The sequence below is a fragment of the Thalassophryne amazonica genome, chromosome 7 (assembly GCF_902500255.1).
Source record: "Thalassophryne amazonica chromosome 7, fThaAma1.1, whole genome shotgun sequence".
NCBI classification, from domain to species: Eukaryota; Metazoa; Chordata; class Actinopteri; order Batrachoidiformes; family Batrachoididae; genus Thalassophryne; species Thalassophryne amazonica.
This window is the reverse complement of record NC_047109.1, coordinates 92228932-92251832: the sequence shown is the minus strand read 5'-3', so window position 1 is coordinate 92251832 and position 22901 is coordinate 92228932. Positions and strand designations below refer to the sequence as shown.

General features: G+C 41.4%; 1 protein-coding gene across 1 annotated transcript in view; it reads left to right on the top strand.

Moving 5' to 3' along the window:
• The window catches only part of nphs1 (NPHS1 adhesion molecule, nephrin), a 155882-nt gene that overhangs the window by 11783 nt on the left and 121198 nt on the right, over positions 1–22901 (top strand). The window contains 3 exon segments of the mRNA XM_034173673.1: positions 8251–8440; positions 21842–22008; positions 22754–22807. Coding sequence (XP_034029564.1) covers positions 8251–8440; positions 21842–22008; positions 22754–22807 — 411 coding nt within the window.

Here is a 22901-nt window from a genome sequence, read left to right as displayed (position 1 = left end):
TCAAATAGTTAAATTCATGAGCCATACTTATACATCACTCTGCATGTAGAAGTTAATTAAAACATATTTATGAGTTTGCTACCCCTTTAAGGTTAAAAACAAGAATGACACCTGTATGATGTAAGATAATTACAAATAATGCTGATTGTGGGTAAGTTACACACATAACAGTGTAGCCTATGGAATAATGAGGCATCTGATGGTAGGGGGGGCCCCCAAATGAAATTCTGCTTAAGGCCCCATAAAGGCTTGGGCCGGCCCTGTAAATACAGACCAGTTTTCATATCAATTACCATTGCAGTGGAAAATCATCACATATTGCATTTATTCATGAACGGCACAGTGCCTTAGTGGTTAACACTGTTGCCTCACAGCGAGAAAGTTGTGGGATCACTTCCCGCTTGGGGCCTTTCTGTGTGGAGTTTGCACGTTCTCCCGTGTTTGTGTGGGTTCCCTCTGGGTGCGCAGCCTTCCTCCCACATCCAAAGACATGCAGGTAGGTGGATTGGAAATTTTAAATTGACCTGTGTGCTAGCTGGTGTGAATGTGCTTGTTTGTCTATAGAGGGTGCGCACGTGACGTAGTTAAGCCTGGAGGCCAGAAGTATACCGGCAACAGCAGCTGTGTTTGCTCGTCATCCATAAACTGCGTTGTCAGCTCTCACAAGTTGGACAACGGGGCAGTCCACATTGTAAGAACACAAACCAAAGAGTTTTAGACTCAAACAGAAAAACATCATGAATCAAACAGTTTTAGATTGTTTTCAGCCTGTCGGAGCTCCAAGAGGTTGGTTAATTAACGTCCGTTAAAAGCTAAATCAGCTTTTTGTGAATGAACGCCGGTAAATACACAAACTCCCGCATTTATGACCAAACAATAACATTCATTAAAGCAAATTACTTTGGTTATGACAAGTATTTAACATGTATTTTACCTGCATGTCTCACTAATACCCCGTCACACTAGAGGCCGAATGAAAATTCGGCCCACAGGTGGCCATCTGAGCGCAGCATTCTGACTGCAATCAAAACATTCGTGTAGCCGCGCAAATGTTTTGCTCATGTTCAAAACATTTGGCGTGCAGTTGAAGTGGAAAAATATCGAACGACAGTGGAAGTGCCGTCTGACTGCAGACTGACTGCAGTTCTAAACAATCGGGCGGCATGAAAACGGCACTTGTGATATTCTGATCGTGTTTGGGGGAGATTCTGCATTTTTCCGTCACATCGAACTCTAGCCGAATGTCCTGAATGTGCCTGAATGCACCACGAGTGCACCTCGAGTACTGCTGGAATATATTCTGCCGAACCGCAATCGTATGGCTTCTAAGTGCATTCTTACTGCATTTTGGCAGCTGTCCAGGTACTCATTTGCACTGTGTTCGGAGTCTGATGTGCACAGCATGTGCACCTCAGCATGCGCGCAGTCTGGATATTCAAACGACTGTCCTCCACAAGTCCTATTCCCTCCCAGATGTGGCATGAATTTTGTTTTTTTTTTAACATTCTGCCTGATTCTTCTTGGCTCATGCTGATTCGTACTCAGTGTGATGGGGCCCTAAGCAGGAGGAACAGCATAATGTAATCTGTGTGCTGTGGATATGCATGATTTTCATTGCTCCCATTGAAAAAATAAAACAGTGCACAAAGCAGTGGAGGGCACAGGTCAGCTAATCCGATAGCAAATATCAGATATCAAAGCTAATGCTTTTGCTATCGGATTAGCTTTTCAGATAAGTTTTAAAACCATCATCGGACCAGTTATCTCCCGATAAATTTAGTTCTGATAACTTTCAGTCTGATAACATTTTTTTTGCTGGTAAAGTTTAACGGTCAAAAACATTTGTAAACCCTAAACATTTTAGTCCGTTTGTTGTGTGTTTGCAGCAGACCACTGATCTGTATATATTACAGTGTAGCAGACTGGCTGCCTGTCGCTTGCTGATGACGTCATCATTAAGTGCAAAACATGATTGACCATAGAAATAGAGACTGGAATGGACGTCACGTGACTAGCGGCGTGCCGCACGGCGGCCATTACTAAGGGTGGAGAGAGCGCCTTGAGCCAGTTAAGGCACCTGTTAAACAGAAGGGAAATGAGGGGAAAAAAGGCAGCCAGTGCTTCACCATCAACTGCACCAACTACAAAAACAAATTCTCGAATATTAAAATGAACTGTACAAGAGCCTTAATGTAATTATGTAAAACAAGTGTCTATTTTAAAGTCGTTATGTCACAATTTAATATCGATATACTGAGACTATAACTCAACGCCATAAGTTCTTTTCATTAAGCTGCGTTCACATGCATACAAATATGAAAACAAAAATGTTTAAATATATTTATGTCTATATATACTGCAGTTGTTTAATATATGTACATGGTGGTCACAGGCGGCATTTAAATTTTAACAGTGTGGTTGGAGGGGATGGAGGAGGTACTTTTTACCCTGACTGAGGGTCAACAGTCATAAATTCTGAATGGCTTTATATCTTCTTCTTCTTCTTCTTTGTCTTTCGGCTGTTCCTGTTAGGGGTCGCCACAGCAGATCAATCGTTTCCATCTCACCCTGTCCTCTGTATCTTCTTCTGTCACACCAACCACCTGCATGTCCTCTCTCAGCACATCCATGAACCTCCTCTTTGGTCTCCCTCTTCTCCTCCTGCCTGGTGGTTCCATCCTCAGCATCCTTCTCCCTATATACCCTGGGTCCCTCCTCTGCACATGTCCAAACCATCTCAATCTCGCCTCTCTGACTTTGTCTCTAAACCGTCCCACCTGAGCTGTCCCTCTGATATGTTCATTCCTAATCTTGTCCATTCTTGTCACTCCCAAAGAGAATCTCAACATCTTCAGCTCTGCCACCTCCAGCTCTGCCTCCTGTCTTTTTGTTAGTGCCACTGTCTCTAAACCATACAACATAGCTGGTCTCACTACTGTTTTGTAAACTTTCCCCTTCACTCTTGCTGATATTCTTCGGTCACAAATCACTCTTGCCACCTTTCTCCACCCACTCCACCCTGCCTGCACTCTCTTCTTCACCTCTCTACCACACTCTCCATTACTTTGAACAGTTGACCCCAAATATTTAAACTCATCTACTTTCACCACTTCTACTCCTTGTAACTGCACTATTCCACTGGGCTCCCTCTCATTTACACACATGTACTCAGTCTTGCTTCTACTGACTTTCATTCCCCTTCTCTCCAAAGCATATCTCCACTTCTCCAGACTAGACTCAACTTGCTCTCTACTCTCACTACAGATCACAATGTCATCTGCAAACATCATAGTCCATGGGGACTCCTGTCTGATCTCATCTGTCAACCTGTCCATAACCACTGCAAACAAGAAAGGACTCAGCTGATCCTTGATGTAATCCCACCTCCACCTTGAATGAGTCTGTCATTCCGACTGCGCATCTCACCGCTGTCACACTATTCTTGTACATGTCCTGCACTACCCTAACATACTTCTCTGCCACTCCAGACTTCCTCATACAATGCCACAACTCTTCTCTTGGCACCCTATCATAAGCTTTTTCTAAGTCCACAAACACACAATGTAACTCTTTCTGTCCTTCTCTGTACTTTTCCAACAGTATTCTCAGAGCAAACATTGCATCTGTAGTGCTCTTTCTCGGCATGAAACCATATTGCTGCTCACAGATCTTCACCTGTTTTCTAAGCCTAGCTTCTACTACTCTTTCCCATAACTTCATGCTGTGGCTGATCAGCTTTATGCCTCTGTATCTACTTGTAATAAAATGTTAGTAAAAATCATATATATGTTGTTATTAAAAGACTAGCAGTAATATTACAGTGGAAAAGCAGCAAGGTAAATGACCACAGTGGCAAGGCCATACTTCAGATTCATATTTTAATACATAAGGATTTTTTATCCAGGCATGTATGGGTTCATTAGAGCTTTTAATCAGCTTGAATACAATTTACAAGGCTTCATTTATAAAAATCCATCAAGAATTATGATGACAGGAAAAAAAACCATCACAGTAAATGAACAGAATGGCATATTTTCCCCATATTTCCACACTTTACATAAAACATTTTTTTTTCTACCCAGGCATGTATCTTTCATTAGAAAGAGCAGTTAAAGGGCTTTAAAACAAGGCTACTTTTATTACAATCTGTTAACAAATAGCGACAATAGAGAGAGAAAAGCAGCACAGTTTGTCATAATTTCCCCAAATTTCTGCATTTTACATAAAAGTTTTTCACCCACACATGCATAGGTTCATTAGAAAGAGCTTTCAAATGGCTTTAAAACAAGCCTACATTTATTAAAATCCGTTAAGAAGTAGCGACGCTAGTGCAAAAAAAGTGGTCAGTTTATTATTGATGATCGGCACATCTCCACCCTTAGTAATGGCGCCTTCCTGCCCTGAGCGACGCCAATAGATTGAGGCGCGCACGTCCATTCCAGGTCTATATTTCCATGTGATTGACCGTTCAACGCAGGGAGCATTGTGGGTAGTGTAGTTCAGGTTCACTTTGGATGTTACAGTGACTTGTCCACTCAACACAAAAACAAAACAGACTAATTCTAACATTATTTTATTTTATTTCTTTGTTTAATCGCCAAGACTCAGTGGGGGAGATGAGCTCTCACGACGCAGCTGTGTGTACAGAGGGAGGGACATTTCTTCACATTTAGACAGTGTTTTGGATTTTAAAAAAGGATGTTTTATGTGGATTATTTATTCAGATGAATCCCACTGAAACTAACAGGTAAGAATTTATATTTACTACGTGTATTTTACTCTGCCAACTAAGGCATTATTGGATGTATTTCGGTTGTTTAAGCCGCAGGGTTCAAAGCGTGTGAAAAAAGCATCAGCTTTTAGCTCGTAAATGACGGTGTATCTAATACTAATATAAAATGTGACTTCTAATACTGTGTTTTACTGCTTTTGAAAGATGATGACAGCTTTTTTTATTATTATTATTTATTTATTCAATTTTCATGTGTTCCTTGTGTTCGTGATCCTTGAATTTACCCAGCAGCCTCTGCAGCGCTTAAAGTGAAACTGGTTTATCAGAAGCCGACAGTGTAATCTGATGTGGCCCCATCCAAATCAATACTAATAGTTATCGGTTATCGTTATCTGTGATAAAGATACATTTTTTAGCAGTTTATTGGTTTATCGTCATAAAAGATAACTTTTTAGTTATGTGATTAATGGTTATCGAAGCTAACTTTTTGGTTAGCTGTGCCCACCACTGGCACAAAGCAACTCTGAGACACTTATGATGATCTTGTTCACGGACCCTGCAACGAACTATTTGTATCCCTGACAAAACAGTTGTAGATGTCCGTGTACTGAATTTTAGGGACATAGTCACGTGCCAGCAGCTCCAAAAAACACACAGCAAAAAAAAAAAAAACAGGTCCTGGCAACCTAAACAATCAATTTTTTCCACAATTTTACATCGAGCATGAAGGTATGCCATCTCAGGGGCGTGGCTTGATGACATCAGTACATGTGGCCCTGTGACAGACTGGCGTCCTTCAAGTTTTCATTATTTTTAATGCTTTTATTCTGCATTAAATATAACTAAAACATTTACACAGTAGTGTATATACATTATACACTCAACAAAAATATAAACGCAACACTTTTGGTTTTGCTCCCATTTTGTATGAGATGAACTCAAAGATCTAAAACTTTTTCCACATACACAATATCATCATTTCCCTCAAATATTGTTCACAAACCAGTCTAAATCTGTGATAGTGAGCACTTCTCCTTTGCTGAGATAATCCATCCCACCTCACAGGTGTGCCATATCAAGATGCTGATTAGACACCATGATTAGTGCACAGGTGTGCCTTAGACTGCCCACAATAAAAGGCCACTCTGAAAGGTGCAGGTTTATCACACAGCACATTTCTCTACCATAAGCCGTCTCCAAAGGCGTTTCAGAGAATTTGGACGTACATCCAACCAGCCTCACAACCGCAGACCACGTGTAACCACACCAGCCCAGGACCTCCACATCCAGCATGTTCACCTCCAAGATCGTCTGAGACCAGCCACTCGGACAGCTGCTGGAACAATCGGTTTGCTTAACCAAAGAATTTCTGCACAAACTGTCAGAAACCGTCTCAGGGAAGCTCATCTGCATGCTCGTCGTCCTCATCGGGGTCTCGACCTGACTCCAGTTCGTCGTCGTAACCGACTTGAGTGGGCAAATGCTCACATTCGCTGGCGTTTGGCACGTTGGAGAGGTGTTCTCTTCACGGATGATGCGAAGGAGATGTGTTGCACTGCATGAGGCAAATGGTGGTCACACCAGATACGGACTGGTATCCCCCCAATAAAACAAAACTGCACCTTTCAGAGTGGCCTTTTATTGTGGGCAGTCTAAGGCACACCTGTGCACTAATCATGGTGTCTGATCAGCATCTTGATATGGCACACCTGTGAGGTGGGATGGATTACAAAGGAGAAGTGCTCACTATCACAGATTTCGACTGGTTTGTGAACAATATTTGAGGGAAATGGTGATATTGTGTATGTGGAAAAAGTTTTAGATCTTTGAGTTCATCTCATACAAAATGGAAGCAAAACCAAAAGTGTTGCGTTTATATTTTTGTTGAGTATATGAAATATCTGTAATTGTTTCCAAATTTTGCAGTTTCTATGAAAATTTTTTTTGTCTGTCTATCATCATATACATTCACTGTCAAATGACAGACCCTCTCTACTTTTAAGATTAGGCTTAAAACTTTCCTTTTTGCTAAAGCTTATAGTTAGGGCTGGATCAGGTGACCCTGAACCATCCCTTAGTTATGCTGCTATAGACTTGGACTGCTGGGGGGTTCCCATGATGCACTGTGTTTCTTTCTCTTTTTGCTCTGTATGCACCACTCTGCATTTAATCATTAGTGATTGATCTCTGCTGTCTTCCACCGCATGTCTTTTTCTTGGTTCTCTCCCTCAGCCCCAACCAGTCCCAGCAGAAGACTGCCCCTCCCTGAGCCTGGTTCTGCTGGAGGTTTCTTCCTGTTAAAAGGGAGTTTTTCCTTCCCACTGTCGCCAAGTGCTTGCTCACAGGGGGTCGTTTTGACCGTTGGGGTTTTTCCGTAATTATTGTATGGCCTTGCCTTACAATATAAAGTGCCTTGGGGCAGCTGTTTGTTGTGATTTGGCGCTATATAAATAAAGTTGGTTTGATTTGAAATAAACACTGGAAGGAAATAAATAAATTGAAAAAGTCTTTATTTAAAGTAAGCTGCATATACTTATGCCTGAATTCCCAAATGAATGAATGAAAGTTGAATTTTATCTTTCAGTTCAGACACAGTAGACATCTTTGTGTACCACAGTATTCATTTATGTGAACTGTATGCAAATGTGTTCTTGTCTTAAGCGGTTTGTATGCATCTTGTGTAATTGCCAATCTCGCCCTTCATATTTGACGTGAGGTGACTAGTTCAGCCTTGATCTGAACGCTCTGACTCTCACTCATGTTGTCAGATGCATCAGAGCATGCACTTCACAAACAACTAGGCCATTGCTTCAATGAAGGTCAAGTTTCAAAGACCAGCAGCAGAATCAGGCTGATGGACATTGTTTCAACCACATTCACTCCTGTAGATATCCGCCGCTAATTGCAGATGCATCCTTGTCCTTGAACAAAATTTATTCATAAATTTTGATATTTTGTAATTATTTTTATCCAAATCTGCTTTTTGAAGCTGGTGGATGATCTCTTTAAAGGTTACAAATTGAAGTGGCCCAACCCACCTATGACAAGCAAGAGGGATTAAAGTGATAATCATTGGTCGTCCCTGGAGGAATTAGCTGGTGGGGCATTGACAGTGAAGAAAAACCACTGGTGAACACGGTCCTGAGTGGGCTGTGCCTGTTTTCCTCTCTTCGTCCCTATCTGCAGGGCCATGGGGGGGAATTTAATTCTCAGTAATTACTTTATTGACTCATTATCAGGGCCGTATCACTCCGGTATCCCATCAATAAAACATATGCCAGGATGAATAATGTGGCCAGACGCAATGGGGTGCCTTCTCAGACAAAGAACACAAGACTGCATCCCCGTGGTGTTTGTTTATGTCCTCTGTCTCATCCTCATGCTCCACTTCTCACATATCTTTGCCTCTTTATTCCATCATCTTCTTTGTGTTTTTTCTGTTTTGTTGTTGTTGTTGTTGTTGACCATTCCACACCTCTGCCTTTCTCCCTCCTTCATTCACATGTGCAGGGTGTTAGGCCCAGCAGGGTTTCAGGTCTGTGCCCAGGAACCTCACTGTGTATATGGAAGCCACAGCTGTATTAAGGTGTGTGAGGTGCTGTGGGCCTTCAGGGACTGTGCAGTGGGCTAAAGATGGCCTCCTCCTGGGACCCGAGAGAAGTCCGCCAGACATTCAATGCTTCAGCATGATTGGAAACCCCAAGAGAGGTAAACAGGGATATTCACAAAAGGAGGGTTATAACCTCCTGGATTTTCATGCACCAAAAATGATTCATTATACTACGTTATACTAGAGTTGAGGCCACATGTTTACATACACCTTGGCAAAAAAAAAAACCCTTTCCAAATCAATTTTCACTCATTTCCATATTTTATTTTATCAAACATTAGTGGGGTTAATTGAATTAGGATGTCTGCTTTAGTTCCATAAAAGTTTTTATTCAAAATAATGATAAAGAGAAATCAGCTATATGTTTACACAGAGTTTGTTATTATTTGGTGTACTCTAAAGAAGAATGCACTGGCAGAACTTCAAAAATTAAAGTAAACAATAACACACTTATTTCAAGTTATCAACTTATATCAGAATTTCATTAGGCTATAAGTTTACATAGAGTTTGTTATTATTTGGTGTACTCTAAAGAAGAATGCACTGGCAGAACTTCAAAAATTAAAGTAAACAATAACACACTTATTTCAAGTTATCAACTTATATCAGAATTTCATTAGGCTATAAGTTTACATAGAGTTTGTTATTATTTGGTGTACTCTAAAGAAGAATGCACTGGCACAACTTCAAAAATTAAAGCAACAATAACACACTTATTTCAAGTTATCAACTTATTTTATATCAGAATTTCATTGGGCTATAAGTTTACACAGAGTTTGTTATTATTTTGTGTACTCTAAAGAAGAATGAACAGCTCATAACAAATGAACAGCTCATAACTTACACGTTCCAAGATTGCTTTCACTTTCAAGCCCCCTCCTAAGAAGAAAGGCCCACAGTTTAAGAAGCTACAAGTCCACAAGCTGCAAGACATAGACACAAAAATGGAGTTCCAGGCCAAACTAGAGGAGAGACTGGGTGGAGAAGAAGGCCTGCCTGACGACTCTGAACAACAGTGGATGAGATTAAAGACCATCCTTCAGGAGACGGCAGCAGAAGTAGTGGGCTTCTCAGCCAGGAAAAATAAAGACTGGTTTGATGAGTCTGATGCACAGATCCAGGAACTACTAGAAAAGAAACGTGCATGCCACAAGACTCTTTTAGCTAAACCTGTTGACCACTCTGCCAAGACAGCTTACAGAAATGCCTGCTCCACACTGCAAAGCAAGCTCCGCATTCTGCAGAACGACTGGTGGCTAGCTTTTGCGGAGAAGACACAACAACATGCCGATGCCGGAGACATGTGCTCCTTTTATGAAGCCCTTGAGACCATCCATGGGCCAGCACATCAAGTGCAAGCACCCCTGCACTCCTCAGACGGCTCCAGCCTTCTGATGGACAAGGAAACCATTATGCAGCGTTGGTCAGAACACTTTGAAAACCTCTTCAGTGACAAGCGCACTGTGCAAGAGTCATCAATCGAGAAGATTCCCCAGGTGGAGGTGAAATGGGAACTTGATGACCCCCGAACACTTGAAGAGATCCGAAAGGCCACCACGCAGCTGAATCCAGGGTAGTCTCCTGGCATAGATGGCATCCCAGCAGAGGTGTACCAAAATGGAGGTGAGGGAGTCCTCGACAAGCTTCAGATTCTCTTCTCCAGTTGCTGGGAAAAGGAAATGGTTCCACATGACCTTCGGGATGCGGTCATTGTCTCCCTGTACAAGTACAAGGGCGACAAGTCCGACTGTTCTAATTACCGGGGCATCACTCTCCTCTCAATAGCAGGTAAGATTTTGGCTCGAGTGCTGCTCAACAGGCTTACCCCTACCATAGCGCATGAAAATACTCCCGAGAGTCGGTGCGGATTTCGGGCCAACAGGGGAACCACCGACATGATCTTCGTCCTGAGACAGATCCAGGAGAAGTGCAGAGAACAGTCATGGCCCTTTATGCAGCCTTCATAGACCTAACCAAGGCTTTTGACACGGTCAGAGGGTTTGTGGAAGATTCTTGCACGCCTTGGCTGCCCTCCAAAGCTCCTCACCGTCATCCGCCAGCTGCATGAAGGCCAGATGGGACAAGTGAAGTACAACGGGACTCTGTCCGGCAGCTTCCCCATCTCAAGTGGCGTCAAACAAGGTTGCATCCTCGCGCCCACTCTGTTCTCCATCTTCTTCAGCATGATGCTTCGTGAGGCCAAAGTAGACTTGACAGACTGCATCTATATCTGCTTCAGAACTGACGGAAGTCTGTTTAACTTGCGGCGCCTTCTGTCCCACACTAAGATCACAGAACAGCTAATCATGGAGCTGCTCTTCGCAGATGACTGCGCCCTCGTCGCCCATACGGAGCAAGCCTTGCAGCACATTGTCAACTGTTTTGCTGAAGCAGCAAGAGCCTTCGGCCTCACCATCAGCCTGAGAAAGACAGAAGTGCTATATCAACCGGTCCCCCATACAGCATATACCCCACCCCAAATCAACATCGAGGGTACCAGCCTGAATGCAGTAGAGCACTTCACGTATCTCGGTAGTGTTATCTCAAACGACGCATCTGTTGCCAAGGACCTAGACAGTCACCTTGCCAAGGCCAGCAGTTCTTTTGGTCGACTCTCTAAGAAAGTCTGGCAGAATCATGCACTACGCCTTTCCACAAAAGTGCAGGTCTACAGAGCCATTGTGGTCCCTACCCTCCTGTATGGAGCTGAAAACTGAGTTCTGTATCACCAGCAGATCAGATTACTGGAACGCTTTCATCAACGTTGTCTCCGAAACATCTTCAGGATCAAGTGGCAGGACTACGTCTCAAATGAGGACATCCTTACCAGAGCCAAATTGCCCAGAATGGAGTCTATTATACTCAAACAACAGCTTCGTTGGGCAGGTCACGTAGCCAGGATGGATGATACACGCATGCCGAAATTAATTCTCTTTGGCGAGCTCAAGGAAGGGAGACGAAACCAAGGGGCCCCCAAAAAGCGCTATAAGGACCAGCTGAAGAAACAGCTCTCCCTTGCAGGCATTCCGCATCAGTCATGGCAGCATCTATCTACAGATAGACTCAGCTGGCGTTCCAGCATCAAATCCGCCAGCCTGAAGTTTGAGGCAGAAAGAAGTGAGGTCTCACGCCAGAAGCGTCAAAGACAGAAAGAGCGGGGAATCGATCCCATGACCTTCTTGTTGTGAGGCAACAGTGCTAACCACTAAGCTGTCTTGCTAACCAAGAATTTACAGTGACATGAAAAAAATCCTACCAGGTAATTTAATATTTCTTTCATGTTTTGTCTTGACCAGTTCATGCCACATTTCTTTCACATTCTATTTTTAACCTCAATCACCATTGACTGTGAACTGTGAACCTTCTTGTTACATGTGACCTGTTCTTCTTGCCATCGTGTGCTTACATATGATATCTGCATGAGTGAGCAACAAAACAGAACTGAGATGACTTTGAGGTGGAAACATCGAAAAGAGACAGGAGAAAGAGCTGGAGGTGGCAAAGCTGAAGATTTTCCTTGGACAGTGATGAGCATCGACACAATTACGAATTAGTATAGTAGAGAGACAGTGCAGGTGGGACGGTTTGTAGAAAAGGTTTGCTCAGATTGGGATGGTTTAGGTATGTGCATAGGAATAATGTAGGGTATATTGAGAGAAGGATGCTGAAGATGGAGCTTCCAGGTGATGGCATACTGTTTACATACAGCATAGTATGTAAACAGTATGTATGTAAGTATATACTAGCGTAGTATGTAGTAGTACCAAAAGAAGTGTTAATGATGAAGCGTAAATAAAGTCATGGTGTGATGGCTTTAAAATGCTGTAATATAGAAACCCAGAGATTACTGGAGCCCCATCGCACACTGGCTGTGTGTAAAAGTGAACATCTGGGATTGAGGAGGTGATGCTATTGTCACACACCCCCTCACTGTCGCTCACATATAAATAAAAAATAAATAAAAAAGGCAGCAACAGAGTGTCAGCAAATCAGTGAAATGTGGCAGAGAGTAAAATGTGTTGCAGAAACTGCACCACAGTCTATAAAAAGTAATTGGCAATTAGAAAGCAATCCGGAGTAAGAGAAGAGCATCTGTTCCTGATCAGCCCGCAACTAGACATGCCACGTGTCACCATACGAGAGCGTGCAGAAAAACAGCGGCAACAACACACAAAGTGTAAGCAAGCCATAATTGCCCTCGCAGATGTTGCACATGTTTATTAATACATATATTTTTACATATAAACCAGCATACAACAGATGCATGCTCAGTCAGCCAATTAAGCATTAGAGCTGCTACAAAAATAAGGACCTAAAGTGCAACGTGGTCAAATTCATCAACTTTTAAATGAAATGCTCATCAGCGAAAGCCCACTTCACCAGGGAAAGAGAGAATTGAGGTATGCATTAGTTTTACACTGTGCAGAAAGGGCAGAGCCATTTGGAATAACACTTGATACTCTGCATGTTTTTACTGATTGTCACCATCAGCGATTACTGAGGCTTTTACAAGCCTGAATCACACATCCGCACACACAGCAAAGTGCAGCACTGTACTCACAGAAACTAACAAATTCTTTTTCCCTCAAGCTGAAACACTGAAAGTACATCAACATGAACCCTAGTCGATAATTTCAATGCAAAATGTGCATTGCAAATGTAGACACACAAAAAAAGTTGCAGGATGTTTTTGCAAATATATAGCAAACATTTACTGACAAGGCTACAACTATAATTGTCCAGGGCATGCAGCTAAGTATTTAGCTTGAATATTAACATAAATGAACATTTGCACTCATTAAGGTAGTGTTTATTTGAAGTGATGCATAGGTCTTATATATGGGTTCGTGAATTGGATGGTGGTTTGTCCTATCAAAAGAACAACTTTAATCATTTGGGATAGTAACTGTGTGAACTGAATATTATATATTTTTGCAGTCATTTCAATTTACCAACACAAGTTGAATTCACAGACTCTGTGCAATCACTATTATAATAATGGCCATTATTACTTCCACTAACCAACAGGGGAGTTTTAAATTTGGATCTGTTGGCCTTTGTGATCTACTGATTGTGTGATGTCATTCATCAAGATCTCCAAGATATCAAAGGATAATGTTTTGATTCAAATCCCAAGCTCTCTCAAAACTTAATACATTCTTCCTTGACTCAAGTACCTCCAGTTGAGTAGATTTTGTCAAAACCATTAGCCTGTTTTGTTTTTTTTGTTTTTTTTTTTATACATAAAATTAAAGAGACAAAAACAACGCCAAAACCTCTGCACCTATTAGTTGATCGTGTTATGTCTGTGAGCCTGTGCTGGTGCCACTATACTATAAGGGTACTTTGGGTTCTGGATGACAACCACCCAGGAAGATGACTGGAACATTTCCACCTCTAAAGTAATCATCTATCTGCCGCAGCCAGGTAAAACATGGGCCTTTTCCAATTGCTTGGGTCCTTAACACTGTAGCACCTACTTACTCGATCATGGACAGAGAAATCTTTTTTCTCATCTGAGTCTCCTGAAGTAACCATTAATTGGACACAAAGTAATTCCAGTGGTACCCAAAGTCTTGTGAGATCATCCTTGTGTCCTAGTTGCTTCATATGGTGGTAGTCTGTTTCATACTAAACTAAAACGTCTGATGGCAAGTGGTGCAGTGACGTTGTCAGGATGTACACAGGGGTGTGTAACCTACAAGGTTTTGGAACTGCTGTATTTGGTCAATAGTTTGAGTCCGAGGCACACAACCAAACATTAACAACAAGAAGTTCTAGGACTCTAAAGACTCCAGCAAAGGTATTGGCAAAAGGTATGGGCATTGCCAAACACCTCTGTCTATGAATCTTATGACTCCATAAGCCTAAACGTCCATAAGACGTTTAGGCTCGTTTGTTGAGTTCATTCACTCAGCTCTTCGTGTTTCTTAGACAGTGTTGGGACTGTTTACACAGAGACTGCTACCTGCTGCTTTGGACTTGAACTAAGTCTTTTTCAAGACATTTTTACTTTTTAATTTTTTTTTTAACTTTTTACTGTGCTCCAACGCCTAAGGAAGACCTCTAACGGTCGAAACATCGCGACGGAGCACTTTTATCAGCTAACTTTCATTAGCGTTGGCAGGCTAACTAGCTTGCTAACGCTTTCGTTTTTATTTTATTTATTTATTTTTTTTATTTTAGCACCGTTGTCGTGCGTTGCCTGTGCTGCTTCATGGCCTGTTTGGTGCCTTGATTGGGGCACTCCTTCTGCTGAATCACCTCTGGATTATTTGCACATTATTCACTTTGTGTGTTTTTGGGAATCCGCTATCTTAGCGTAGCTACTAGCTCTTAGCCGATTAGCATGGCGGCTTCTCCTGTCTCTCCCGCACTTTTCTGCTCTGGGTGTGAAATGTTTAGTTATTCCTCGGCCTCCTTTAGCAGTAACGGTACTTGTAATAAGTGCAGCTTATTCGTAGCTTTGGAGGCCAGGCTGGGCGAAGTGGAGGCTCGGCTCCGCACCGTGGAAAATTCTACAGCTAGCCAGGCCCCTGTAGTCGGTGCGGACCAAGGTAGCTTAGCCGCCGTTAGTTCCCCCCTGGCAGATCCCGTGCAGTCGGGAAAGCAGGCTGACTGGGTGACTGTGAGGAGGAAGCGTAGCCCTAAACAGAAGCCCCGTGTACACCGTCAACCCGTTCACATCTCTAACCGTTTTTCCCCACTCGACGACACACCCGCCGAGGATCAAACTCTGGTTATTGGCGACTCTGTTTTGAGAAATGTGAAGTTAGCGACACCAGCAACCATTGTCAATTGTCTTCCGGGGGCCAGAGCAGGCGACATCGAAGGACATTTGAAATTGCTGGCTAAGGCTAAGCGTAAATTTGGTAAGATTGTAATTCACGTCGGCAGTAATGACACTCGTTACGCCAATCGGAGGTCACTAAAATTAACATTAAATCGGTGTGTAACTTTGCAAAAACAATGTCGGACTCTGTTGTTTTCTCTGGGCCCCTCCCCAATCAGACCGGGAGTGACATGTTTAGCCGCATGTTCTCCTTGAATTGCTGGCTGTCTGAGTGGTGTCCAAAAAATGAGGTGGGCTTCATTGATAATTGGCAAAGCTTCTGGGGAAAACCTGGTCTTGTTAGGAGAGACGGCATCCATCCCACTTTAGAGGGAGCAGCTCTCATTTCTAGAAATCTGGCCAATTTTTTTGGATCCTCCAAACTGTGACTGTCTAGCGTTGGGACCAGGAGGCAGAGCTGTGGTCTTATACACCTCTCTGCAGCTTCTCTCCCCCTGCCATCCCCTTATTACCCCATCCCCGTAGAGACGGTGCCTGCTCCCAGACCACCAATAACTAGCAAAAATCTATTTAAGCATAAAAATTCAAAAAGAAAAAATAATATAGCACCTTCAATTGCACCACAGACTAAAACAGTTAAATGTGGTCTATTAAACATTAGGTCTCTTTCTTCTAAGTCCCTGTTGGTAAATGATATAATAATTGATCAACGTATTGATTTATTCTGCCTAACAGAAACTTGGTTACAGCAGGATGAATATGTTAGTTTAAATGAGTCACCCCCGAGTCACACTAACTGTCAGAATGCTCGTAGCACGGGCCGGGGCGGAGGATTAGCAGCAATCTTCCATTCCAGCTTATTAATTAATCAAAAACCTAGACAGAGCTTTAATTCATTTGAAAGCTTGTCTCTTAGTCTTGTCCATCCAAATTGGAAGTCCCAAAAACCAGTTTTATTTGTTATTATCTATCGTCCACCTGGTTGTTACTGTGAGTTTCTCTGTGAATTTTCAGACCTTTTGTCTGACTTAGTGCTTAGCTCAGATAAGATAATTATAGTGGGCGATTTTAACATCCACACAGATGCTGAGAATGACAGCCTCAACACTGCATTTAATCTATTATTAGACTCTATCGGCTTTGCTCAAAAAGTAAATGAGTCCACCCACCACTTTAATCATATTTTAGATCTTGTTCTGACTTATGGTATGGAAATAGAAGACTTAACAGTATTCCCTGAAAACTCCCTTCTGTCTGATCATTTTTTAATAACATTTACATTTACCCTGATGGACTACCCTGCAGTGGGGAATAAGTTTCATTACACTAGAAGTCTTTCAGAAAGCGCTGTAACTAGGTTTAAGGATATGATTCCTTCTTTATGTTCTCTAATGTCATATACCAATACAGAGCAGAGTAGCTACCTAAACTCTGTAAGGGAGCTAGAGTATCTCGTCAATAGTTTTACATCCTCATTGAAGACAACTTTGGATGCTGTAGCTCCTCTGAAAAAGAGAGCTTTAAATCAGAAGTGTCTGACTCCGTGGTATAACTCACAAACTCGTAGCTTAAAGCAGATAACCCGTAAGTTGGAGAGGAAATGGCGTCTCACTAATTTAGAAGATCTTCACTTAGCCTGGAAAAAGAGTTTGTTGCTCTATAAGAAAGCCCTCCGTGAAGCTAGGACATCTTTCTACTCATCACTAATTGAAGAAAATAAGAACAACCCCAGGTTTCTTTTCAGCACTGTAGCCAGGCTGACAAAGAGTCAGAGCTCTATTGAGCTGAGTATTCCATTAACTTTAACTAGTGATGACTTCATGACTTTCTTTGCTAACAAAATTTTGACTATTAGAGAAAAAATTACTCATAACCATCCCAAAGATGTATCGTTATCTTTGGCTGCTTTCAGTGATGCCGGTATTTGGTTAGACTCTTTCTCTCCGATTGTTCTGTCTGAGTTATTTTCATTAGTTACTTCATCCAAACCATCAACATGCTTATTAGACCCCATTCCTGCCAGGCTGCTCAAGGAAGTCCTACCATTATTTAATGCTTCAATCTTAAATATGATCAATCTATCTTTGTTAGCTGGTTATGTACCATAGGCCTTTAAGGTGGCAGTAATTAAACCATTACTTAAAAAGCCATCACTTGACCCAGCTATCTTAGCTAATTATAGGCCAATCTCCAACCTTCCTTTTCTCTCAAAGATTCTTGAGAGGGTAGTTGTAAAACAGCTAACTGATCACCTGCAGAGGAATGGTCTATTTGAAGAGTTTCAGTCAGGTTTTAGAATTCATCATAGTACAGAAACAGCATTAGTGAAGGTTACAAATGATCTTCTTATGGCTTCGGACAGTGGACTTATCTCTGTGCTTGTTCTGTTGGACCTCAGTGCTGCTTTTGATACTGTTGACCATAAAATTTTATTACAGAGATTAGAGCATGTCATAGGTATTAAAGGCACTGCGCTGCGGTGGTTTGAATCATATTTGTCTAATAGATTACAGTTTGTTCATGTAAATGGGGAATCTTCTTCACAGACTAAAGTTAATTATGGAGTTCCACAAGGTTCTGTGCTAGGACCAATTTTATTCACTTTATACATGCTTCCCTTGGGCAGTATTATTAGACGGTATTGCTTAAATTTTCATTGTTACACAGATGATACCCAGCTTTATCTATCCATGAAGCCAGAGGATACACACCAATTAGCTAAACTGCAGGATTGTCTTACAGACATAAAGACATGGATGACCTCTAATTTCCTGCTTTTAAACTCAGATAAAACTGAAGTTATTGTACTTGGCCCCACAAATCTTGGAAGCATGGTGTCTAACCAGATCGTTACTCTGGATGGCATTTCCCTGATCTCTGGTAATACTGTGAGAAATCTTGGAGTTATTTTTGATCAGGATATGTCATTCAAAGCGCATATTATCATGCATTTATTTCCTCTAGGCTGGACTATTGTAATTCATTATTATCAGGTTGTCCTAAAAGTTCCCTAAAAAGCCTTCAGTTGGTTCAGAATGCTGCAGCTAGAGTACTGATGGGGACTAGCAGGAGAGAGCATATCTCACCCGTGTTGGCCTCTCTTCATTGGCTTCCTGTTAATTCTAGAATAGAATTTAAAATTCTTCTTCTTACTTATAAGGTTTTGAATAATCAGGTCCCATCTTATCTTAGGGACCTCGTAGTACCATATTACCCCATTAGAGCGCTTTGCTCTCAGACTGCGGGCTTACTTGTAGTTCCTAGGGTTTGTAAGAGTAGAATGGGAGGCAGAGCCTTCAGCTTTCAGGCTCCTCTCCTGTGGAACCAGCTCCCAATTCAGATCAGGGAGACAGATACCCTCTCTACTTTTAAGATTAGGCTTAAAACTTTCCTTTTCGCTAAGGCTTATAGTTAGGGCTGGATCGGGTGACCCTGGACCATCCCTTGGTTATGTTGCTTTAGACGTAGACTGTGGGGGGTTCCCATGATGCACTGTTTCTTTCTTTTTTTGCTCCGTATGCATCACTCTGCATTTAATCATTAGTGATCGATCTCTGCCCCCCTTCTCGGCATGTCTTTTTCCTGGTTCTTTCCCTCAGCCCCAACCAGTCTCAGCAGAAGACTGCCCCTCCCTGAGCCTGGTTCTGCTGGAGGTTTCTTCCTGTTAAAAGGGAGTTTTTCCTTCCCACTGTGGCCAAGTGCTTGCTCATAGGGGGTCGTTTTGACCGTTGGGGTTTTTCATGGTTATTGTATGGCCTTGCCTTGCAATATGGAGCGCCTTGGGGCAACTGTTTGTTGTGATTTGGCGCTATATAAGAAAAAAGTTGATTGATTGATTGATTGATAAGCCCTTCCCAGCCATCTCAAAGACCAGAATGTCACTGCGGTGGTAAGTGAATCCCTACAAGTTTCATACTTTCATTAATTACAGATACATTTTCAATGGCCAAGTACAAGAAGTCACTGGAAGCCTCGATCTTAATCTTGATCAGGATCAACTGCAATTCCCAGGAAGGCCTTTGATGTTGAGGTAATTAGGTCAAAAGTCAGATTCATAGTTTTGTGAAAATTGATGTAAATGTGGGAGCAGCACAATAACTGTATGCTGGTCACTAACCCAAGGCTAATCAAGGTTTTTATATATATATATATATATATATATATATATATATATATATATATATATATATATATATATATATATATATATATATATATATATATACACACCTTGGAAATCTGTTCAGATGGGCAGACTGAGACAGATGACATTTTTTTTTTCAAATTTTTATCTGACCTGATGTGGAATTGTACTTTACAGTAATAATGTAAAGTGGTATTACACAATATATGATGGAATGTTGGTATCTGGAATGTAACTAAATAAAATAAATAAGAAAAATAAAGACAGAGATAATCTAACATTGTTGAGAATATTGCACAAGTTATAGCAGCAGATAATCTTAGAATTGGTTCACAGTAAAAAAAAAAAAAAGACAACTTTATCTGTTGTCAGTGGTTTTCTGTGAAAATGAGAGCATGTCTTTACCTTGTGGAACATAGTGAGCCTTATGTACCTTCTTGTGCTCTGCAGTCTCGGGAGTCAGCCTCCCCCCATGCTCCTGAGCTTATTTGGATATAGTTTTTGCTTTTTGTGCTCCTACTTTGTTTTCTTCATTTGTATGATGGGTACAATATGAAAAATTGTGGAATTAACAGTGAAGTGATGTAATAAGTGAAAACAGAAAAACAATGAATCAGTTTTCTATTTACACAATGCCATAGTAAAATAGTGAACCAAACACACTTATTAATGTTAAAATAAGACAAAGATTAAAACTGTTATGTAAAAAGCAAAACAATATGTACAGTTACAGATGGATTTTGTATTCATACAAAAACAAACCATATTTCATGAAAATATGAACATATTGAGTGTGTTAAAATATGTTTGGATTTTACATCGCACAGTAGAGTGTCTTTGGTTTTATACATGCACATGTGACAGAAGGCTGTGCTGCAGACAAATTAACTATCTGGACATATTGTGTATGTTCAAAGTTTGAAAGCTGTATAGAAGAAATAAATACAGGGTAATGGACATGTAAGTAAATTACGATGCAGCAATCCACCATCTCGCCTACCTATAAATACACTCTCTGCTGCTTGATTGAACTATTTGTGAGTAATTTCAGGAAAGAGGAATATGATTAATAACTTCAGTGTCTTTCTCTGTCTGCACTCAATGATAACTTAGATGTGAAAATTGCTTCTGGTTGGTGTTAATTATCTTGCCAGCTTACTTGACACAAGCATTTTGAGGACTGGGTGGTTGTCAGACCAAGATACTATTTTGTACATGTTAGCAGGATGTGAGCCAGAGAATCAGAGCTGGAAAACATACAGTGAATATCATATAATCCCCACAGGTTATGGCAAAGCATCAAACAAATCAAGCCCTGTTGGCATGCCAGACTAACAGAAGACAGATACAGAGAGAAGAACTGACATCAATTAATGCACAATTTATTCAGGCAGTGATCTGAATCTGGGATTGAATTTTAGTTTACCTACTGCAAGTTCATTCTAGAACATTCTGTGAATATACACAACCATGTGATTGTTAATGGAATGACTGCAGTATTTCCAAAAAGGAATTAAGAAAATGAAATAGTCAGGGAATGAGGATTCATTTATGAAAGTATTCTCGCTATTTTTAGCCTTTTTCCGCTGTTTATTTGGTGGACTGCAGGTTAAATAAGATAGCCCAGATGTCCATCACCATTCACCATCTCTAGCTCTAATTGGGAGATGCCAAGGTATTCCCAAATAAAACCTTTCAAGGGTCTGCTCCAAAGAGAGGTGTTCAGGCAACTTCATAATCAGATGCCAGCTCTACCTCAACCAACTTCCTTCTATGCAAAGAAGCAGTATATCTAATATATATAACTCCTACTTGACTCCAGAACTCCACAGGGTTAAACCACCATGCAAAGCACAATAATTTAAGCTTCTTGGACCTGCGACCTTGTTCTTTCAGTCACTACCCAACGTTGATGGGTATAGGAGAAAGTTAGAACACAGCAACTGCTCAAACTCAGCACTATGACAATCAAAAGCAGTGGCCCCATTACTGCTCACATTGCAACAGTCCAATAGGGCAGCGCAGTCTCGTTTGTGGGCGGGCACTAAAGGGGTAAAATATGATGCATATGATGTAATTTCTCTACTTCTGGGGTACAAACAATGGCATTTTCAATTGGGGTTTTGGGCAAATTACACTCAAACAAAGTGAAAATGCAAAGAAAAAGTGACGATGCAGTGGGAAAGTGGATGATCTCCCAAAGTAAATTGATCTCTCTTGAGGATAATGAAGATATCCTCTTGAGGATAAGTACGAGTCTAAAACACAGCTCAGTGACCTCGTCTGGAATTGGGAAAATAGGAACAATTCCTGGAGTCAGATTGTGGATAGGACCTTGTTGGTGGGCACTATGTGGCTGAGCCAACCTCTCTAGGCTCACCACCCACAAGTTTGGGCAGAAAAGTTGGGTGTAAAGCAATTTAGGTAGTACGCTGAGTCAGAAACAGTCTAGAAACTAACAGTGAAATGAAAAGCTGAGAACTGGAAGTTGTAATCATATTTATTTAACATGCATTTCTTATTGTTTCCTAAGTAAAAGTCATCTTTCCATCTCTGTTTCAGGTGAGTATCATCTTCAGATCGAAAATGCTAAGCTGGAAGATGACACCCCCTATAGCTGTCAAGCAGGCTCATCTGAAATCAGTCAACCAATTATTTCTGATACAGCCTGGATCAGCGTGCGTTGTGAGGAAAACAACAGCAGTTTGAGAATGTGGGCGCTTCTGCATGCTTAGCTTTTTGGAATGTTAATGTATCTGAAAAAGTGAGGCATCCTCAGCTGTAACGGCGTCTCAACTAGTAATCTGCATATGAAGGACTGTGAAATATTAATTTAAATGATAAACCACTTTAATTTGTTCAAGATAAGGTTTAGCATTTGAAATCTTTCTAAAGTCTTCCACCGAAGACTTTAGTATGACCCTTGACACTTTTCTACAAGTGCAGTTCATAATAGCTAAATCATGCACAATGAATCTTCTCTTACCCCCCCACCCACACACACACACACACACACACACCAAATGTTTCCACTTAATTTCCCACCCTAGCATTCATTATATTTCTTTAGGAAATACTGTGCAGTATTCCAGGACTTGCACAGCTCTAAGCAGCAGCTGCACAATTGAAAGTTTCACTAGAGCCTGCTCTCCTTGGCAGCCTTGGAGCAAAACATGTCTCTCTTGCACAGGAATAAATTATAACAGAAGTGATTAAAAAGTTCCCACTCAGACACGGGCTGGAATAGATGTAATTGTGAGACTACATGAGACCACCTGTTGTCACTTATCTTCTCTCTCTCTCTCTCTCTCGCTGACTCTCTGTCCTGCTTACTTGTGGGAGCAGGCCCATATGTGGTGCAGCAAAGACTCTAAAGGAACCTTTCTTCTCTGCACAGTTCATTTACTTACACCCCCTCCCCTCCCCATTTGCTCCGTTGCGATATTTCTTTCTCTGTTCCCCTCTTGCTTTCAGGTTTTTTCTTTGGTGACCATGAAAAGTCCATTTACAGAGGGTCCCCTCTTTAGGGTGAGTAAAAAAAGGGGTTTGCTGTGGCAATTCTCTCTCCTCTGGGAAGGAAGCAGGTTTTTCTGACATCAATGGGCTGGTGGAAGGAATGGCG